Consider the following 18,309-nt stretch of genomic DNA (forward strand, 5'->3'; position numbering starts at 1 on the left):
TATAAGTTACATATCCATGCACAGTGTTTCAAAACTACAGAAAACAGCAATCAATTCAAAAGGCAAATTTCCATAAAATATTTTTTACTTTAAGTGTTTCACAAATCACAGGTGAACTACTAGTAATGCTGAGAATATTAACCACAGATTTGTTAAACTAATACTTAATAACAATTAAGGATACACATATTCACATAATGCAAGAAAATTCATAAACATTTTGCTCTGATTGCTTTCATGTTTCTAGAGTGATAACATACGCCCTGGTTTCAGGCCATCAAAAACTAAAATAGGGTTTTGTTACTGATGCATCTCTGAAACAAATGAAACTGACAGTAGTCTATTGAAAATGGCCATCCTCCAGAGTACAACACAGACCTGAAAATCTGAGCACCAAGTCATTGAATGACCAGCTATGGGCCTGGAAATCATAAACATTTGTGGAATGCTTAAGGAACTGTCCCTGCTTCATAAAGCTTTGCTGACCCAACATTAACACAAAGGATGGATTGATATGCATCCACTGACTTGATTGAGTTTACAAAGGTTACAGAATTTTCTTTTAAACATTTATTGTTGTTTTTCCAGAGTATTTTTAAGCCAAAAACAAGCATAAGATATTCTTGCTGTGTTTATTAAGGAATTCCTGTTAGTTTACGACAATGTTGGGTCATTATTAGTCGAAGAATTCTTGATCTTAAGTTGGCAGAAAGTTTTAAGCAAAAAAAATAAAAAAACACAGGACACTAAATGTTTAAGAATGGTTAAGTAATACTGCTGAAGGGAGACATATTTAGTCACTACAGGGCAACAATGTAAAACAAAATGATTCAGACCAGCTGATGTTAGACAGCATTTGTTCATAGGTTTATCTCATAATTTATAAAAAAAAAAAAAAAGGATGAAATGAAACAGAACAGGTGTCTGGTCCAAATGGTTACAAGCTTTGTTTGGAAGCTGCATTTTATCAAGTGTGCTTTTACGGTTTCTTAGAATTACAAAATGTAATTCAGTGTCATGGTCTATACAGAGAAAAATGGAAAAGAAAAGAGCTGAGAGAAGAAAAACAAACACGAATAACTCTTTAGTCTAATTTAAGTATCCTGTTATAAATGTTTGGTGTATTTAAACTGTTATCCAGTTGGAAGTACCATTTAAAAAAAGTTAAGTGGGACCGTTTTTTATATAACATTGGTGTTATATAAAGAAATCTGAATGTTTTTAAGGAGGATAAACGAAGGGATGACATGATAAACATGAGAGTGAAAGAAATAGTGAAATGCAACTATGCCGTGTGCTTGGTTTAAAAGTTTCATTTTATATCCAAATATTCCGGTGTTGTTGTTTTTGTTGTTGTCTCTCCTATGATTATTTCCTTGTTCTGACCTGTGGGCCATGTTACCAGTTCTCCATTTGAATATGCTGCTCCTGCTGTGAGCAAAATACATGAAATAAACACAATATTATATAATGTAATGTAATACAATATAATAAAATAATATAATATACAACAACAACAAAAAATTCACCTGGTGAACAAGTGATCTTAGGTTCCTCCCACTGTCCGTTGCTCTGACATGTGATGATAGGGTTTTGTCTCTGGATGAAGCCTGGCTCACAGTAGTAGCGCACCTGTGAATTGGCCCTGTACTTTAATTGACGACGTCCAAATATCTTAGTGTGCAGCACGAGAGGGGGCTGGTCACAGAAGGCTGCTAAAAAAAAAAAAAACAAGATGACCTTTTGCTCTGCCTGGGCCCAAGCACTCCCACAAATGGTGACGTACTCACCAATGCCTTTCTTGCAGGTGTAGGACAGCTGGTAGTTGCAAGGGATATCACTCCAACGGCCATCATCGTACCATGCCATGACAACACAATCCTCCCCTGACAGGAAGTAGCTGTCTGGTTGTCCACGATACCAGTTCTCATACAACTGATACAGAGAGACAGGTCAAAAGTTTGGAAAAATCTTTCATCAAGTCACGAACCCCTTGCAGTTCCAGTCTGGAAAACTCTTGAAGAAACACTTGTTTTTTATGTTGTTTGTTTTTTTTTACTACAGAAAGCCAGATCAGTAGACTCACCAGAGGGTTCCCGTCTGACCAACGGAAATCTCCCTCAATGGTCTTGTCATTGAGACCTGTCCACTGATACTCCCTGTACTTATCTAATGAAAGAAAAAAAACAAAGAAATGCCAAAGAACCAGCATACACTGTCAGTAAGACACAACATAGACTCCACTTCAAGTTTAACACCCGGATACATAATACTGTATATGACAGACATGCACAGGACCTTTAAACACAACCCTCATTCACTCACATGAATAAGGTGACAGGTTCAAAGCCTGATGGTATAGAAATGCAGAACAAAATGCAGGGCCTCTCAATGTTATGTCAACAAACCTGGTCCTTTATGAATTCCTTTATGTACTGTAAGCTAAACCACTTCGGTAGCTTGACACTCTTTTTGACTTTTAGTTTAAGCAATATCGAGCAAGAGTACTGCTTTTCAGATATACAACAGTTCAATAAGCAAGAAGTTAGTATTGAGTAAGCTAACTTCTAGTTTGGAGAAATGATTGGCATTTTAATTTGTCTATTTTTGCACTTCACCAATAAAAATAGTTTCAAATGAAGCCAACTCAGATTTAAACAGTGCACATCTCTGAGTAAACTTACCTTAATTGAGTTTCTTCCTGTTTTTGAATGAATTGGTTAAGGAAATAATTCAACGGCTCACTTATAATAAAGACATTACTTGGTTTGATCCTGAATTAATCTAACAAATTGGTTGAACAAATGACAATTCACTCATAAATACACTCACTTCTGCACCACCTACTGACAGAAAGAGTTCCGGAAAAATAAACACACTTGCTAAGACTGACAGCCTGTCTCATGACACCTTGTTAAACACATTCCATCAGGTTCAAATCAAGTTAAATCAAGTTAAAATTTTTAACATATGATAAGAAGTCAAAATGATTAGATCAACAGGAAAGGGCCACCTCTGCAAGCACTTGTTCAAACATACCATTGATAAACTTCTGTTCCTCAGGTGACATAACAGAGACCAGGTGACCTCCGCCCATGCGACAGTGCTGCTCTGCCACCTCCCATTTCTGCCGTTTGGTGAAATGTTTGTAACAAAAACCTTGGAACTTTTCCCAGCCTGGTTCACAGTGCTCTAGATCTTTGTTGGGAGATGTAAAAATATTAAAGAAATCAAACCAGAATCAAGATCAGGGTACCAAAAAAAGAAAAAATAATAATAAAAACAAAATTAAAAAGTTCTGGAACAATTGCTCCACTTTTTCCAGTGTAGAAGTACAATGAGATATGCAGGTAACTCACCTGTCTCACAAACATCTCCTCCATAACTTGGTAGACAGAGACACCTATGACCTTCTCCACTGTCCACACATGTGCCTCCATTTTTACAAGGGTTCTCCAGACATGCATCTAAAAGGCCATTCACATGCTTTATAACTCACAATAAAAAATATTGGACCCAAGTGAAGGATTTGAAATAAAGCATGATTATACTAAACACAGGGTGGTGCTACTACGCAGCTGCACTGAGAGTATGGCATAAAATTTGTGGACCCCAGTTAAAAAATAAAATAAAATAAAAAAGCCCGGCTAAATCTAGGTCCCTGATTGGTTCTGTTAACCTCTAGCCACATAAACCATGCCGTATCAGCACCGGTTACATTGCCGTTTCTTTCCAATTGTTCTCTTATCACTTTCTAGTCATCACGGCCCCACTAAACCAAACTCTTCCTTCATGCACGACTGAAACTATTTGTTGTGATGGGGGTTAAACAATCCTGATAATTTTTTTCTGTCTCTCTGTCTGCACTGTACTCTTTGAAAGACGCGGTACTCAGTTGTTACAGATCAGTGCATATCAGTTATCAAGTTTCCAGGTATTTTAAAGAGATTTAGGCTATCTGCCAGTGTTTGGAGGGAAATAGCGCCCCCTTTTGAGAGCACATGCTTTGCTCAAGTAATTTAAACAACCAATAGAGGGTGCAATCACTCCCAGATGGATAAAGCAGCGTTGTTATTACCTAAAACTAAAATGATTAAAAAATATGATCTGTATGGGTAATTTGAAATAAAGCTGAAACATATGAATTAGATGAAAAATCTGAATATTACATGAAAAAAAGTTAAAAAGAACTTGAAATGCACATTAGAAATGTAGCCTTGTCAACTAATTGAAATAAAATATGCTGAATTATTATAATGACTAAAACTTAAACTGAAAAAAACTAAAGCTTCAAACAAAATTACTAATTTACTAAAAATTAAACAAATTAAATTGAAAACTGAAAAAAATGTACTTTAAAATATGTACTATAAATAATACTAAAATAACCAATTTAAGGGGCCATGTGCTTTTTTAACTTATTTAATGGTTTATTTATCAGTTAATATCACTGAAATAATTTTGGGCAAGTTTTTTTTTTTTCTTTTGTTAAATGCCCACTTTAAGAAACTTCTCTTCCCCCGCTGTAAATGCATGGAGATCTACTACAACCCAGACAGACAAGCAGTTTTTAAAATACAAATTGCACCCTGGAAGATAATACATACAATAATATGTTTACCTGAAATGTATTCTATCCTGACCAACACTCTCTGGGTAGGTCTGGCAGGTAGAGTGGAAGACTCAGGTGTGGTTTTGACATCATTCTTCATAATCATTGTCATGAGTTCATAATCATTATCGTCATCATCTTTATTGTTGGCTGTCGTAGTAGATGGTTTTTGGGTTTGCGTTGTCTGCTCATTGGTGGGTGCATTGGTGGAGTCAGATTCATCTAAGGCTTTGATGTCATCTGTGGTAAGTGCTGCTTCCCCACTGAATTCAACATCTGCTCTGAACTCTCCTGGGTTTGTGGAAGAGGACACAGTTTGCCAGATGGGACTTTGGGTCCCATGAGGAAGAAGTGTAACCTCCAGACTTACTGTGGGTCCCACAGTGCTGGCCTGATTATCATCATCACTATTTGTTTCAATAAGGTCTTGAATATCTGTCAGATTAGAGGGAGTGATGGTGACCATATTTGAGTATGGATGCTTAATAACTGAAGACCCGTTTCCTGGAAGTTCTCTTTCTCCGGAAGAGACATTCTCATCACTGCCATCAACACTGAAAGTTACAGTAGAATTATTAAGCTCATTGGATATGGTGACTCGTTGAATAGGTTCCTCTCCAAGCCCTTCCTGATCCACTTTCTCCAATTCTTCTTCCACAATCCCAAGGACAGATGGAGTGGTGCTTTCAGAAAAGACTCCTTCCATTTCCTGTGGAGACTTGATTTCTACCTGTACAGGCCCATGTGTGGTTGATGTGCCCAATAGATGAAACATAGGGGTGGTCAACAGTGTGAGTGGCAGGATGTCATCATGATCAGCAGAACCTTCAGAAGATTGAGTTTCCTTCGGTGTTGTGCTCCCAGTTGAATAATCACTGGCATCATCAACTGCACCAAGAGACATAGGAAGAGTCTCAGTTGAGGTCTCTTCAGCATTTTGATGGTGTCCAGAACTGCTTTCATGTCTGGGTTTAAAAGCTGCAAATGAACAAATCAAACAAAACAATTTCATTTTACAGTTTTACAGATTTACAGTTTATCTATGGCAATTTATTCACAATTTTAATTCCATCCACCCATCATTTAAATCATTCCGTCTGTCCATGAGGCCTATAAAACTTCAAAGTTCAAGGCTTTTTTCTAAAATATTTCAAATATGGATCTCTTTGAATTTCAGTTTATTTTAAGTCCTTTTCTCAATTCAGTTCAGGGCATACAACCCTAAATTTGGTATTTCTGTGGTTATTAAAAAGCACACAAAAACATTACTTGCTGACACACTGTATAAGTAGATTGTTTATTTTTTACTTACTCGGACTAATACTGCTCAGATGTGTTAATGAGAAGCTCTCTGTCATAGTCTCAGGTGTAGATGCTCCATATGTCTCAGATTTTTGCGAGGTGATTAAATGTTTGGCTTTTTGTGTGGATAACAAGGTCAAATCCTCACTGGAACCCTCCAACCAATCTTCAGTGCTGGATGGTCTTATTGAGGTAGACTGAGTTGTGTGAGTAAAGAGACCAAGGTCTTCATCTGGCTCTGGAGTTACTGTGATATGTCCTGCATTTTCATCTACTGCAGCACCTTCAGGTAGGTATGTTGAGGGACTTGACTGGACTGGAGCATCCTGACTTGTGACAGCATTGCTTGAGTCATATTCCAGTGTTGTACCCTCAGTGGTCATAAAAATCTTACTAGTCACATGATCTTTATCCTCGTCCTCCAGGTTGGTGTTTGGCATGGGTTGGAAGTGTTTGGACCCATCTATCTCCTTCGGATGAGAGGATGGTTCCTCTGTTGTCTCTGGCTGAGCCTCTGTAGGTGGGATGAAGTCGATGGGCTCTCCCGGCTGTAGGTTGGTATCTGGCATTGGTTGGTAGTGTCTATGATTGCTGCTCTCAACACCATCAATTGTTGAAGCTTTTATATCTGGTTCTCCTTCTTGTGTGAAATCATTGTGTATTGGATCCATGTAAATCTCTGGAACAGACTCAACTTTTTGCCAGGTGACCTCAGTGGACTCAAGATATCTCTCTGTGCTGGTTGGGATGGTGGAGTCTCTATAGGTGCTGGCAGTGACATGTAACTGAGGGCTTGTGTTGTGTTTGTGTTCCTCAGGTTGTGAAGTAGTCTGTGTGCTGTAAATGGAGAAGGACTCAACAGCCCCCTGAGCTTCATTTTCTGACTGTTGAGTGATCTGATCCAAATTGTACTCCTCTTGGCGATCTGCTAAAGTCATAATATGCTGCTCAGTGTCCTCTGGCTCTGTTGCCATATGATCTATAAGTAAGTCTGTCTGAGAGTTTCTGTTAGCTGCAGAGGAAGAGTAGAAGAGATACCAATAACCAAAGGGGGACTGACTTTTTGATGCCATGGATCCCAATGATATCATTTGGAGGGAATCCATTTCTTTCATGTGAATCCATTTATGAAAAATATTATCACATCTTAAGCGCACAGCCCTAGAAATGTTGTTTTTTGTTAGCCCTAAAATTTTATCACAGACCCCCTGGCACCCTTTGCACCCCCTTGGGCATCCCTGGACTACAGATTGAACCTTCTTAAGACAATTTTGTAAACTTTTATAAAAACTCAAATTCAAACATATCTGTAAATACCTCTGAAGCAGTAAGTGTCATGGCGGGTGTGTGGTTCGGGGAAACCTGTTTGATTGCTAAAACGATAAACTGTCTTGACACCAGGTTCAGAACCCTCACACCGTCCGTGAGAGATCACAAGGGGATATCGAACGCTTCCATCAGCAAGCCAGCCTGGACTGCAGTGGTTCAGACCATCATTCCATGCAGCGTACAGTTGACCAGTGGTGGCTAGCTGAGCTCCCTGCTGCTCACAGTATGTCTTAGCCTCCGTCAAGCTGAAGCGCTGTGGGGATGAGCCATGAAAAACCTCCCCTAAAAAAGGATACATCAATAAATGATCAACCAATTTTTGCTTTTAAAAGACTGACAATCACAAACAAGTCATTGTAAACAGAGTGTATTCTTTAAACATGGACTGCTTGCCAGTATCAATAGTTTGGATGCAGAGTTAGCATTGTTTGCAAAAGTGTAATATTAGCAATGATATGGGAGTGGTTTACCATGAATGTTCTCCACATAGCAATACACGTCATTTAATTCATCATTATCCACCGTGCCATAGTTTCGAACACCTGGTGATCCATCCATGTCTCCAAAACACCCTTCACGTGGAATCTGGATTGGGTATCTAAGAAGGCAAAGGCATAGTATAAAAACATTTTAATGAATTCTAAAGATACTTGTATTGTTGTTATTAGGCAAAACCAACTAAGCTTAACCTCATTAACTAATATAATTTCTTATTTTGTTTTTATATCCTAAGCACTGCAACAGAACAATGTTCAGCTCTGCCCTCAGATATTATTGGTCCAGAAATCCATTCCAAATATTAAATGGCAAATATGTTCTGACAGACTGTGACTGTGAGAATAGACAAATTGCTAGCACCTAGAAAGTTGTCTGCATCACATTCACTGCTAAGATACTGCAAGTATCTACAGGATATGCTTAGTAGTTGGTTATTTGATGTATCTGTCCACTCACCTAACAGAGCGATCTGAAAGCCAGCCAGCGTCACACTGCTCATAACCACTGCGGTGCGCAGCCAGCAGCTGTTCTGGAGAAGCAATCTGAGCTCCAATGTCCTCACACGCGTCTTTGGCCTTATCAAACGTAAAGGCGTAGCGACTTGAGGGATGCCGGTAGTGGAAGACAACACCTAAGAACACACATCATGTCACTGTTCTCATATATCATAGCTTTTGACCTGTTATGAAATGTTGTTTGACATTTACTGGTCGTGACAATAAATGTTTCTTGAGCACCAAATTAGCATATTACAATGATTTTTGATGAAATTCGTAAGAATAAATTACATTTTAAAATACATTCAAATGAAAAAGTTATTTTAAGTTTTAATAATATTTCTCAATATTACTGCTTTTACTGTATTTTTTGATAAATGCAGTCTTGGTGAGCATAAGAGATTTCTTTCAAAAACATTAAAAATCTTTCTGATCCTTAACTTTTGAAAGGTGGTATGCATTTGTGTGTATAGTGTGTGTGTGTGTGTGTGTGTGTATATATATATGTTCTTAATTATATACATTTCCTGCTTATATACAGTAAGCAGGAATTTTTTCCAAATCTTATTAATTAATTTGGTTCAAAACACTTTTGTCTAAATGTGGCAAATCTACAGTTTTGTCACAGACAGTCTGGGGCTGCCAGTGATCTTTGCATGTAAAGTAGTTTAAATAATAATCACCTTTTACTTTAACTTGTGCCTGGTCATGAGCATCCTCCAAGCCATGCTGGACTTCACAGCGGTAGAAGCCTGTATCATTGTGTATCAGTCCATCCAGTCTGAGGGTGAGATCAGCTGAAGAGGCAGCATAATTCAGCAGTGACGCCCTGCCTTTATACAACTCACTCACCTTTACCCGCTCACCACGGGCCACCAAGATTTCTGTCTCTCTGTTTGATGAAAGAAAGCTCCATTTGACTCGTGGCTGGTTCAATACAGCATGTCGGCCCAAAGATGTGGTCCGGGAGAGACTCACCAGACAGGGGAGAGTCAGGGAGCCCCCCAAAATTGTAGACACTGGGGGGCTATCAGGAATGGTCACTTGTAAGAATGCGGTCTCATCTGAGAAAAAGAAAATAATGATTGAGATGCTAATCATCTGACAGTTTAATACTGAACTGGATTTTCATTTCCAATATTCAAAGCTTAGAATTTAATTTCAGTGTGTGTTTTTAGACTTTACATTTACATTACATTTATGCATTTAGCAGATGCTTTTATCCAAAGCGACTTACAGTGCATTCAGGCTAACATTTTTTACCTAACTTTGTATTGTTAAAAAGCAATAAAAGTGTATTAACACTCAGTAACCACACTGTCTGTGACCTTTACTGTTATTTCACTAATTATATCCAGTGTGTTGAACGGTAGAGGTGAGGCACACCTGCTGCATGGCTGAAGACAGCAGAAGATGTCAAGACAAAGAGGCAGATGGCACACAGCAGTCTATGCAGGAACATCGCTGATCTGAGACCGAACAGAGAGGGAGAGAATGAAAGAATATAGAAACAAATTCAAACAACAGCATTATAAAAGTCAAACAGAACTGTAACATACCACAACATCAGATCATTATTTTGAAGTGAAAGATGCAAACATTTATTTCCAGTACAGGAATTTAGCTAATTTATGTCAATTAATTGAACTGCATTCTGTTCCGGCGTAACTTCATGGATATTCACAGGGGAAAATGACACACTGCCTTGTATAAGAACGTGAGAAAATGAGAAAGAGGGAGAGAAAGTTCTTTGTGCCTCTGCTGTTGCCAGATTGTGTGACTTCACACTCTCACTGAATTTCTGACTGCAAATTTTGAATAGCTATTGTAATAGCATTAAGTCATTAAGTCTGTATATATATATATATATATATATATATGTGTGTGTGTGAGTGTGTGTGTGTGTGTGTTTGTGTGTGTGTGTGTGTTTGTGTTTGTATTTTATTTAACATCTCCTCCACAGATCCTTTTTGTAGACCTTGAGTTGAAAACTCTGGTTTTAAAGGCATGAGACTGAATAGAACAAAACAGAAAGGCTTGCCTGCAGTTCTTTGGAAAGAAGCAACAAAATGCTCAAATAGCGCAGTAAACTAATTTTCACTGCAGACCCACAGCACAGTCTTTAGAGGGTGTGTTTATTCTTTACACGAGGAGACTTCGCAGACTTATAATTTGTGCTGAATAACATTTTTATTTATTTTATTCAGCTATATGTGTGGAATTGCATCACAAGCTTTCTGGATCAGAGGTTAGCCGAGAGCTTCCTGGACAGAGCATTTGGCAACCCTGTGCTACGTCCAGCTGGCATGATTCAGAGTCTTTGGAGATCTTGTATGTGCTCAGAATTCTGATGAGTCACCAAACAGACTAACTATCCTTTTCTAAACATGAGCATCTCTTTACCAGTACATCCATCTCCACTAAATTCATCTTTATGCACCTGTCTCTGTGCAGTCATTAATCTACACACAGAGCACAATATAGACTGTGTTTAGATAAACGGCCTAGTGAAAGGGAATGTTTTTAGTAGTTAGATGGTTTCTAAGTGAGACATAAATAAATAAAAGACCACCTGCTAGATCCACTGAAATACTGCTTTTAAAGACTGAATGAACTGAATAGTCACGCCTCAAAGAGTGAGCCAGAAAAGCAAGTAGATGTAACAGTGGTTCAGTGGTTCTAACAATTTTAAATATCCCTGTATATTTTTTAAAACCCTTACAAAACAAAAATCCAGGCACCAGGCACCATTTAAATGAAGTGGAAGGTAATGAGTTGATTACATCAATTTTAGATGATAACATATCATGTTATTTTAATGACAGGATGTTAACAGTGATGTCTGTGCAAAATAAGGGGTCATTTAAGTATCTAATTGTTACTCTTCTCTGTTTGCATGAAATCTTTTGCAACCAACCAGATGTAAAATTACAGACTAAAGTCCCTACAGAAAGACCATGATTCCTGATGTGCAATGTTACCTAATAGAGCACAGGCTGATGAAGTGGACATTTACTGATGCAGTGTGAGTTTTAATTAACGAAACATCCATGGAAATGCACTGGAACAGGAGTTTTTATCCTCTGAACAATCTTGTGTACTACTGCTTTGGGCTTGGACTTTTGGACATATAAAGTGCAAGAACACCAAATTCTTAACAGCAAACCTTCCTTATGGACTCATTTAAAATTAAAATCAATAAATGCATTAAAATGCATAAAGAAGTTTATAAATTAACAAAACAAGCAACCAGTCACAACACCAATTTGGTGTTTAAAAGTTTTTTCTTTTTTTAATGGAATTTTTTGATGGAATTTTTTATGTTTCTTAAAGAAAATGTCTTATTATTTTCAATGATGTAAACTTTTTTTTACTGATTGATTGATTGATGGATTGATTTTTGTGGAAACTGTGATAACAGTACCATTTAAAAGTTTAAGAAAATAAATTCATATATTTTAAGTGACAGTAAAGACATTTATAATTCTATAATGTCATTATAAATAACTTAAAATAACTTTTTTATTCATCAGTGATCCTGAAAAAAATTATCAGTTTCCACCATAAACTATGAAGCAGCAAACTGTTTCCAACATCGATGAACTAAGATTAAAATAAAATACATTCAAATAATAAAAAAACAGTCGTTTTAAATTGTAATATTATTTCACAATAATAATGTTTTACTGTATTTTCTCATCAAATAAATGCAGCCTTGGTGAGCACAAGAGACCACACAATGACGAGATTCTTGGTTTTTCAGATTTGTACGTTAAGAGAAAAAACAGTATATGATTTTTATGTTTTCTCAGAAAAGCAACTCAACAATTCAGTACACTTCCTTAATGTTACCTTTCTGTCCTGATACCTTTCTATGACCCATTAAGCTCTCTGATCCAGAGGTCTAACAGAAGTGGTTTACTGTAAGTACAAAACAGGAACTACAAAGCCAAGTAAAAAACAGAATTCAGGGCACAAAAGCCTCAGACGCACAAGAGCAGAAAGTGCATTTTTTTAGTGATGTAGTGTAATGGGTACATGGAAACAGTTCACCTGAGAGGAAGAGAGAGAGAGAGAGAGAGAGAGAGAGAGAGATGGAGGTACTGGTTGACCTTAAGTTAGATACATGAATGCATGTTAAAGACTACTGCCATGGAGAAGTAGGGATGCGTACTGTATGCACATTCACTGTACCTCCTCTAAAAGTGCATCTGGACTTGAATCTCCAAAATTAAGGATAGAAGCAAATATATTTTGACCGTTTTTAAAAAGTAAACATCAAGAACTATAATACGGAGAAGACTTAACAAAGCTTTAAGTTTAACTGCAAGTATTTGATCTGTATCTCTGCTTGTCTTGTATCCTGTTCTTGAGAACATTACCAACAGACACAACCACAGCCAAATTTCCATAAACCAAAAGTAAAGCCAGACTGCTATAAGGGCATACATGAAGGACGGGGCCCAGCAACCTCAAGAGTGCTTAGGCAGGCATCTCCACGGATACCTGCTGTCTGTAATACAGAATGACTTCATTTGGATGGGAAATGGGGAAGGAGACGGTCTATTTCACTTACATCACAGCAGTGATTTTACAGACCATTTAAGAGGCTCATTATTTCTTGCTGAAGATTTGGTTTTAGTTTGCCATATTATGCCAATGCTGGAAAATTCTCAGACAGACAAGGGATGGTAAAAGAAAGAAGAAAAACTTTCCCATGCACATCATTCACTGTAGAATGGTGCTCTGTTTCGCATTTTCCCCTTATTTTTTCCTTTACTTTTCTCTGCGTTGTCTGTAAGTTTGGTCATGGAATCTTCCCTTGCTTTTCTTCTCTTTCAGTGCCACACTCACCCTCAAACTCAAGCCCTTTCTAACCTTGCATGACTCTCTGTGACTTCGTCCATCACCCAGGGCAACCAGCACTGTCCTCAGAAATACAGACCAGCCGGAACTCACACAGAGAGAGACAGAGAGGGTAATTCACCCATGCTGCAGAGGTCTGAGGTGTATTTAGACAGGCAGCCCGTGGTAGATCTGGCTAGCCAAGCATACAGTCATTCTCTGAGCTCTGTAAGAACCTGCAGAGAATAGAACTGAATAGTGGACTGAACCTCACAACCTTATAAATGAACAACACTATATATTGTATATAACCATTAATGTAGATGCATAAATGCTATACAAAAATATATAATATAATATAATATAATATAATATAATATAATATAATATAATATAATATAATATAATATAATATAATATAATATTCATCAACGTTAACATGTTAAATAAAACAATTACTGTCAAATGATTAATCACGATTAATCACATCCAAAATAAAAGTTTTGTTTACATAATATATGTATGTGTACAGGGTATATTTATTATGTATATATAAATACACACACATAAATTATATATTTAGAAAATATTTACATGTATCTACATTTATATATTTATATTCTTATATTTATATTATATATAAATATATTTAATATATAAACATAACATATTCTTCTTAAATATATACATGCATGTGTGTGTATTTATATATACATAATAAATATACACAGTATACACACATATATTATGTAAACAAAAACTTTTATTTTGGATGTGATTAATCGTGATTAATCATTTGACAGCCCTAAACATAATATAATATAATATAATATAATATAATATAAAATATAATATAATATAATATAATATAATATAATATAATATAATATAAATATAATATAATAGACAAATTGAAGTCAATGCACGAGTAAATGTTTGAAAGAAAAACAGTTTAACTTAATCTGTCAGGTGGTATGAAAGATCTTTATCTTATAACTCCTTGAAAAACAGTCACACATCGACTTACTTCAGCTTTGCTACACCTTTTTGAGTGATGGGTTTAGAAACAAGCTGAGCCACTGTGAAGATGAATGGTTGCTGTGGCACCACAACCAATAAAGTGTTGCAGTTTTACAGCTGAAAACACAATGCAGACATTAACACTCAATGTCTCAATAGAATTAAGGTGACTCACCTAAGCATTGGAATAACTGCAGATGTAGACCAAACAGTTATTCAAGAATCATGTCTCTCATGCTACATTTGGCACCTGGATTTCTGCTTAGTTTGTACCACAAAGCAAACTCATCCAGCAGCTGTGTTGCAGACGTCTTTTCCTCATTTGCTCTGAAACCTCTAATATATTTGTGTCTGCAAAGCCTTTAGTCTCAGGCACAATATGGAGATATATTAAGAGCTAAACTCAGCACACTAATATTATTTTATTTTTCACCAATTCAATTCCAACACCAGTACAGGAATAGATCCTGCAATTGAACTGGTGTTTGGCAAGCCTTTGCAACACTCAGTAATCTTAAAAGTATTATTTTCAGAACTAAATAACTGGTCATTGTTGTGCAGTAATTGCATATTTAGGTAATGGAGATAAAAATAAATGATTACAAGTTGAGTGTTTGCTAAGTTTGCTGCAAATTCATTTATCTCAACTGCAGTTTCCGCTCATGCATATAGGGCATGCATTCATTTAGAAATGTCAAGAACAGGTGTCTTCTCTTTGAAGGCTCAGTCTGTATAAAGCACTTACGCACCATTGAACACTGGCAAGCTTTCAAACATATTCTAAACAAATTCTAAAATTAATTCTCAGTTCAAGGACTCCAGGAATAGATGTTCTCAGCAATAACAGATCCACATGAAAAGAGCTTTACAGAGAGAGCCGTTTTAGTTCCATTAAAAAAAAAACAACTTTTAATGCTTCAGTTGCTTAGAAAAAAATGTGCTGGTGCTTTAAAAATCCAGATACAAATAGACTGATCTGAAGACCCTATAATGTAACATTAAAAACTTTTTAATCTCCAAAGAACCATTTGCAGCCAAAAAAATGATCCCTGCTGCCTGATGTCATAGGAGTTTTTTTAGTTTCACAAAAACTTTTTATTTCTCAGTTCCTTAGAATATTATGCACTGGTTAAGACACAGTTTATCAAACAACAATTATAAAATGGTGTTATGTTATAATAACAATCTGAATGGATAGTGCTCTGCATAATAGTCTGCAGTAGACTAATGGCCAAATCACATTGGCTGATGAAACATGCATATTCAGCACAGTAATGTCCTCCATAACATCTTATAATGTGCCCTCAAACTTAAAAATGCATAGACATAATTCACTTACCCTAAAAATTATGCCCAAAAAGTCAAAATCCAAAAGCCATGAAATCAATTTGCTAAGTTGCAGTTATTTTTACTGAATCATTAAGGACATTTTAAATGCATTCAAAGGCACATACCTCATTCCTCTTGGATTCCTCTTGAAAAGCCCCCGTGCAGATGGAGAATTGTATAGAGTCTCATAGAGTGCAGGCTGATGATGGATGCTGTGAGCTCGTCCAGAGGAGGAGAAGAAAGACAGAGGATGACAGAGAGTGGAGGAATAAAGACGCAGGAAGAATCTGCGTTCAACCCACTCTCTTTAACCAAGAGTTCATTTTCCTATTTGTCCCTGGCATGATAAATAAGTGGGAAGGGACGGAGGAAAAGTTAAAATGTTCTAAATTAGAATGAGCTGAGAGAGAGAGAGAGAGCACGCTATTAATCAAGTATCATATACACACCTGAAATGTTGCTCGATGTCCGTTAATTGTCCTATAAAAAGGGTAAACCCAGAAGAATTCATTGCTGGTTCATAATCTTCTTGACCGACACACTGATTCTGTCAAGGCATTAAAGGATTAAAACCTGTCGAGGTGAAGACAGCTGCAATTTCTCTATGGTAAAAAAAAAAAAAAAAAAGATCAAACTGACACATGAGAAACACACACACGATATAAGTGAAAAAGACCGTAAAATTATTCAAATGAATAATAACTCATAAATTAATTCTAAACATAATTGTGAGACAATACTGAGTGGTGTTTTGTTTAAAATTAACATTTTCATGATCAACATGCACAATTGCATGGTTAATTTTAGTTTTGAATTAAAGGAATGGTTCATCCAAAAACATGAAAATTTGTTGAAAATGTACTCACCCTGAAATCCAAGATGTGGATGAGTTTGTTTCTTCATTGGTAAGAGATTTGGAGATATTTAGCATTACATCACTTCCTCACCAATGGATCCAGTGAATGGGTGCCATCAGAATGAGTCCAAACAGCTGATAAAAACATCACATTAATCCACAAGTAATCAACAGGACTCCTGTCCATCAATTAACATTGTGAGGTGAAAAGTTGCGTGTTTGTAATAATGGCTTGAGGGGGTATATTTTCAGCAAGTTTCATTTTTGGGTGAATTATTTCTCTAACAAAGCGTTTTCAAAAACTTTTATTTTTGGGTTGTCTTATTGTTTGTTCCAGAAATATTCAACAGAGTGAAAACTGTGCCAACAAGTTCTCGTAAAGTCTTAGTATGTAGGGTAATCATTTTGTTACATGGATAAACATCTTGAGGAAACTTTCACTCTAAGTGAATTTACCCATTGTTTAAAGGAAGGATTCCTATTTAAGACAAGGATCGACTTTGCACTGAGCAAGATTCCAAGGGCTGAGTGCCACAATGAATGCTTTGGTTCACTCAATTGCTAGGCACAACAACAACATTGTAAATGAGAATTAAATGGTTATGTAAGCATCCATTACTGCAAGCATATTAAGATAGTAAACACTGTCATGGCTAAATATAAACTACACAGTGATGAAACTGAGTGCAACTTTCGGTCACATCTGTATAACAGAAGTGTGTATACCTTTCGTGATTGGCTGTGCTGACTCTCTCCAAGCTAGGAGAAATTTGTGTCAAGATTGGTGAGCTTTAATAACCAGATCCTTCAGTAATGATGAAACAACTGCTTATTCAGAGAAATGATCAGTTTGAATTGGTTTTGAGGCATGAGTCACTGCTAATTCACATCTGTATGTTTGAATCTGATCCATTTGAGTCATGTCTGTGAAGGTAACCGCATGTGGACACAGCAGACCAGAGCCTAGCCTCCTGCTAAACAGTAGCAAACTTTCAGAGATGAGAGTCTGGATGACAGAAGCAAGGAATAGCTTCCGCACGCAGAGAGAGGAGGGTGAATATGGCTTTGTATATCACATATTCTTCAACAGAGTCATATACGAGACGAATGTAACATATCAACACAGATGACAGTCTCAGAAATCCTAAAACATGCTGAAGATGAGGAATCAGGTAACATCTACAGTAAATGACTATGCATTAAGACCAGCCTTAAGTTTATATAAAAACAACATGCATTGTTTATTGGCTCTTGCGTTACGGTAATCCAAGATTACCACTGCCTGCCAGCCACTGAGGATTTTAATACTTAAACCATCAACATCCAAGCCATAATTGGGAAAGTATGAGGTCACAAACTGCTGTCTTTCTACAGCACATCCCATTAACCCTGATTTCATTAGGAACACTTTCAAATAAAATTAAAATTACTAACATCAGTGAATGAAATCGGTATCATAAACCAACAATTTACAGCATTTATTATTTTTTTTATATATATTTTATGCATATTTAATTATATTTAATGTCACTTTGTGTATAATACTTAGTTTATAAATAATGTTTATTTATACCACTTGAAATGTTAATGCATTAGTACATGTAGAAATTAATATAAGCCAGTATTAATAAATGCTGTAAATGTATAATTTATAAAGACAAATACTAATAATTACAAATATTAATATGAATATCGATGTATAGAACTTAAAAATATTAAAATGTCATCATTTACCAAGTCATTAAAAGACCATTTAAAGAGAAATTTCATATTTAATGTCAATTAAATTGATCAAAGGGGGTTTTTACTCAATATTTATATTTCAAATAATTCTTTTTAACTTTCTATTCACAGAATCCTAAAAAAATGATCAAGGATTCCATATAAATTTTATATTAAATATTAATATTAAATATAAGTAGCACAAATGTTCTCTAAATTAATAAGAAAAGTTTCTTGAGCAGCAAATCTACATATTAGAATGATTTTAGAATTATATAATCAAAAATATTAATTACATG

The 18,309-nt window shown here is 36.1% G+C and overlaps 1 protein-coding gene across 1 annotated transcript; it reads right to left on the minus strand.

Moving 5' to 3' along the window:
* Positions 1-73: 73 nt before the first annotated feature.
* Positions 74-15,824, minus strand: bcan (brevican). Its single transcript, XM_042772659.1, has 14 exons — positions 15,558-15,824; positions 9,625-9,707; positions 8,922-9,302; positions 8,198-8,372; positions 7,714-7,841; positions 7,232-7,525; positions 5,925-6,926; positions 4,622-5,590; positions 3,360-3,467; positions 3,040-3,198; positions 2,087-2,169; positions 1,791-1,935; positions 1,530-1,715; positions 74-1,431 (listed from the first exon to the last, which is right to left on the minus strand). The coding sequence occupies exons 1-14, from the start codon at positions 15,560-15,562 to the stop codon at positions 1,313-1,315; spliced, it is 3,837 nt and encodes a 1,278-aa protein (XP_042628593.1). The 5' UTR covers positions 15,563-15,824; the 3' UTR covers positions 74-1,312.
* Between the last annotated feature and the right edge of the window lie 2,485 nt (positions 15,825-18,309).

This window comes from Cyprinus carpio, chromosome A16 (assembly GCF_018340385.1).
Source record: "Cyprinus carpio isolate SPL01 chromosome A16, ASM1834038v1, whole genome shotgun sequence".
NCBI classification, from domain to species: domain Eukaryota; kingdom Metazoa; phylum Chordata; class Actinopteri; order Cypriniformes; family Cyprinidae; genus Cyprinus; species Cyprinus carpio.

Coding starts and splice junctions, on each gene's coding strand:
- bcan (XM_042772659.1), bottom strand. Junction 6,927..7,231: donor TGACACTTACTGCTTCAGAG/GTATTTACAGAT, acceptor CTTCCTCTGCAG/CTAACAGAAACTCTCAGACA. Junction 3,199..3,359: donor AGGAGATGTTTGTGAGACAG/GTGAGTTACCTG, acceptor CTCCCAACAAAG/ATCTAGAGCACTGTGAACCA.